The 3,889-nt window shown below is 40.1% G+C and overlaps 1 protein-coding gene across 4 annotated transcripts in view; it reads left to right on the forward strand.

The window, feature by feature from the left end:
* Positions 1–3,889, forward strand: part of Tcaim (T cell activation inhibitor, mitochondrial) — a 36,880-nt gene that overhangs the window by 29,527 nt on the left and 3,464 nt on the right. For all 4 annotated transcript variants that reach the window (XM_021172944.2, XM_021172945.2, XM_029481546.1 and 1 more), the window contains one exon: positions 2,529–2,773. In XM_021172944.2, coding sequence (XP_021028603.1) covers positions 2,529–2,773 — 245 coding nt within the window. The remainder of the gene's footprint in view (positions 1–2,528; positions 2,774–3,889) is intronic.

Here is a 3,889-nt window from a genome sequence, read left to right on the forward strand (position 1 = left end):
AGCATCCACTTCTGTGTTTGCCAGGCCCCGGCATAGTCTCACAAGAGACAGCTATATCTGGGTCCTTTCAGCAAAATCTTGCTAGTGAATGCAATGGTGTCAGCGTTTGGAAGCTGATTATGGGGTGGATCCCTGGATACAGCAGTCTCTAGATGGTCCATCCTTTCATCTCAGGTCTAAACTTTGTCTCTGTAACTCCTTCCAAAATATTAGTGTATAAGAACTCTTAACACTAGGAGTTTAAAAAAAAAAAAAAAGAAAGAAAGAAAATGTGCCAAAGACATGTTACCTAAGAGAGTGTGCAGCTGACAAACTCATGCAGAGCGGGGGTGTGGCCTGAGCTGGGGTGCTTGCAGCATGCGTGAGGGCTGTTGCAGGATAGTCAGTCACACTGGAACCCTGAGACTGTGGTATTTACTGAAAAAAAAGCTGTTTCTAGTTATGATGTAGCTCAGCCTTTGCACACCCCATCAATCCCTCTGGCTGAAATACAGACTTGCTCTTAGTATACACTTTTAATCCCAAACTGTGAAGGTAAAGTTAGTTTATAGAAGGAACCTCCCATGTTTGAAAGTGATGTCTAATTGAGTGGCAGAAAGAGTGATGAATCAGAGAAAGATTTGATAGAATAGGATCAGCCCAACTCTCATGATAAGAGAGAGGAAAGAAAAGCTATTTAAGGGGCAGTGCAGATAGAGAGAGAGAGAAGGAGGGAGAGGAGAGGAAGGGAGTTTTACAGAGACAGATTGAAGAGAGAACAAGCTAGACACAAGTGAAGACAGAAAGAACCAGAGAATAAGAAGCAGCCATAAGATTAGAACAGATTGTTAAGAGTTAGTTTGAGGCCAAGCACAGCAATTCAAGAGAAGCCAAATTGAATTAGTCTGCTCAGAGATGAATTTAAACCAGAATAGCTGAGTTGAGCCAGCCAGATAGAGTTCAAATAGAAGAAAGGATGAGAAAGTCTCAGAAGCTAAAGACATTCTAGGCCTAGATTAGATTGTACAGAGGTGAGAAGTTTCCAGGCCTCAGCCTAGGTTAGAGACTGAAGCAGTACACCTCCAAGACAACAGTTTCTACAGGCGAATAAAAGTTAGTGTTACCCAACCCCATGCTGACCAGAACTGCTGAGTGGAAATGGCAGCACACAGTGATGATGAGGATGCCGAGGAAGGCTGTCCTACACTGCTGACATGAATCAAGTGGCAGATACTCTGCAAGAAACACAGCATCTAAAAGAACTGAATGAACTTAAATGAACTTGGCATGTGACCCAACTGTTGGGCGTTTATGCTGGAAAATGAAAAACTGTCATGTAGAAACTGACCCATAAATATTCGTAGTGTCCAAGAGCAGAGGAAGTCCTCATGTACTCGAGTGTAAGGCCTGCTCAGAAATGAGGACAAGGCCCCCTTATGTTATCTGGCCACTAACAGGTCATGTGGCAGATGCTGTGGTGGAACACTGCTCAGTGCCGAATGGTGATCTGCACTTGTGAAAAGACAGTGTAAACAAAGCACACAAGAGTTGACAGAGTGCTTATAGCCTCACTAGTGTGTCTGCACTCACATTCAGAGACATGCACTGTCTTCCTGTTACAGAAATGCAGTGCACACTGTTTGAATCTACAGTTCTCAAAGCCCCTGGATGTACTTACTACATATGCATAAGTAACCCAGGACAAGGTCCTCTGACCCGACTTCCTCCCTCCCCTCAGCCTTTCCTCTCGCCGAGAAGCATGCCATACTTGTTGCTTTTGGACATGATCTCTCCCCCTCTCCCCCCTGCCCCAAATCATCTTACATCTATGTCTCTAAATCCTAGTCTACTTTGGTGAAGTCTTGGCAGCCATTGTGTAAGCCTGGCTTTGACTGGGCAACCTTGGGCAGCACTGGAGCACGCAGTCTTGCTTTGTTTTCTTGACTCTAGAGTGAGCTTCAGCAAATACGGACAGGCTCTTACACCCTGCATGTGCAGATTGTGGCTGGCACCACACAGTGGGTGCCCAGTCTGGCACCACATAGTAGGTGCCCAGTAATGCTTGTTGTGCTTGCCAGTTGAATTTGACATGAGTTTAATGTTTACGGAATGCGTAGGATGTGGATACACCTAAGCCTATGGCTGCCAGTGCCTAGGGCTGACTTTTCCTTGGGCTTTCTCTTTCTCTGAAGCCTCCTCTCACTTCCTGTCCAAGACCACCCAGACTGATAGTTGGTTTTCAATATCAGTATTTCCAGGATTATATTGTCTTTTTTTACTGTATTTTACTTGAACATTCCATCTACAAAAATAATTTTTAAAACTGTCTCATTTAGTCAGGCAGTGGTAGCACGTCCCTTTAATCACAGCACTCAGGAGGCAGAGGCAGGAGATCCTCCAAATTTGAGGACAGGACTACACAATGAAATCTTGTCAAAAAAAGAAAAACATTAACATAAATTTTTTTTTAATTCTCATTTATTGGACTCTTAAAGTTATAGTGATATAAAGCTGAATATTTCCCCCCCCCCTCTCTTTCAATACTATAGCTTTTTGAAAGCTTGCCAAGTTATTTTGACCTTCAGAGGAGAATGTCAGCCTTAGAAGCCCAAATAAGCAATCTTCTAGGGGGAGTCCAAGTGGTTTATATGGAAGAGCTGCAGCCAGCGCTCACACTTGATCAGTACTACTCCCTCCTCCACACCTTCTACAACCAGCTGCTGAGAAGCAGGGTGCCGCCCCAGCCCCACCCCCACCCCCAGAGTCTGAGGGGCTTGCAGATGGTCCTTAGCAGGTGAGTATCTGAACTGGATGGGATGTGTGCGGTTCAGTACTTTGAGGTGTTTTTTGTTTCATTGTGTGATTCTTGTAAATTAATCAAATAAAATAAATGAGTCGTTAAGAGTAGATACTCCTTTTGTAGGGGATTCAAGTTCAGTTTTCCAGCGCTGATAACAGGCAGCTCACAACCACCTATAATGCCAGCTCCAGACATCCACTGCCTTTGACCCCCTCAGGCACTACACTCGCATATAAAGACTGAAACACACACACACACACACACACACACACACACACACACATATATATTATATATCAAACATATAATAATACGTTATTATATGTAGAATGTATATTTTTATGAGTATACTTTTATATAGTATATAAATTATATATTATATATGTTAGATAATTTGTATACTTATATATAACATACTATATTATTTAGTTAGTAATATTATATAGTTATTATTTAGTTATATGACTATAAATAATATATAACCTTATATAATTATATATCTGCCATATAAAATATGATTATATATGATTTTATATAATTTTACACAATTATATGTAATATGGCTATATATTATAATTATACATAAATATATAATATTTATTTAAATACAATCATTTTATAATATATATTGGCTATTTATATAAGTATATAAAACTATATAATGTGTTACATACTATTTATATATTAACATATAACAAATTTTATGTATGGCTTTATATGAAATTATACATATTATATATGTATTGTATATAATATGTATAATTTTATATGGCTTTTTTTAAATGGAGGCCTGGCATGTAGTGCACAACTTTAATCCCAGTACTCAAGAGGCAGAAGCAGGAGGATCACCTTGTAAATTCAAGGCCAGCCTGAGCTAAACAATATAACTGCATCTCAAAAACAAAACAAATGTGTGTCACCTACTTGTGAAAAGAATTGTGTTCATAGTGCTGTTCTGCATATATCAAAAACCAAACTAGCAGACTGAAGAGTGGCTCTCTAGAACATTCTTTGAAGATATGCCCCCTCATCAGTGAAGTCAGTCATATAGAAACATGAGATGTTAGCGAGCGAGCGCGCGCACTCATGTGCTCTTTTTTTTTTTTTTTG

Source organism: Mus caroli, chromosome 9, assembly GCF_900094665.2.
Source record: "Mus caroli chromosome 9, CAROLI_EIJ_v1.1, whole genome shotgun sequence".
Taxonomy (NCBI): Eukaryota; Metazoa; Chordata; class Mammalia; order Rodentia; family Muridae; genus Mus; species Mus caroli.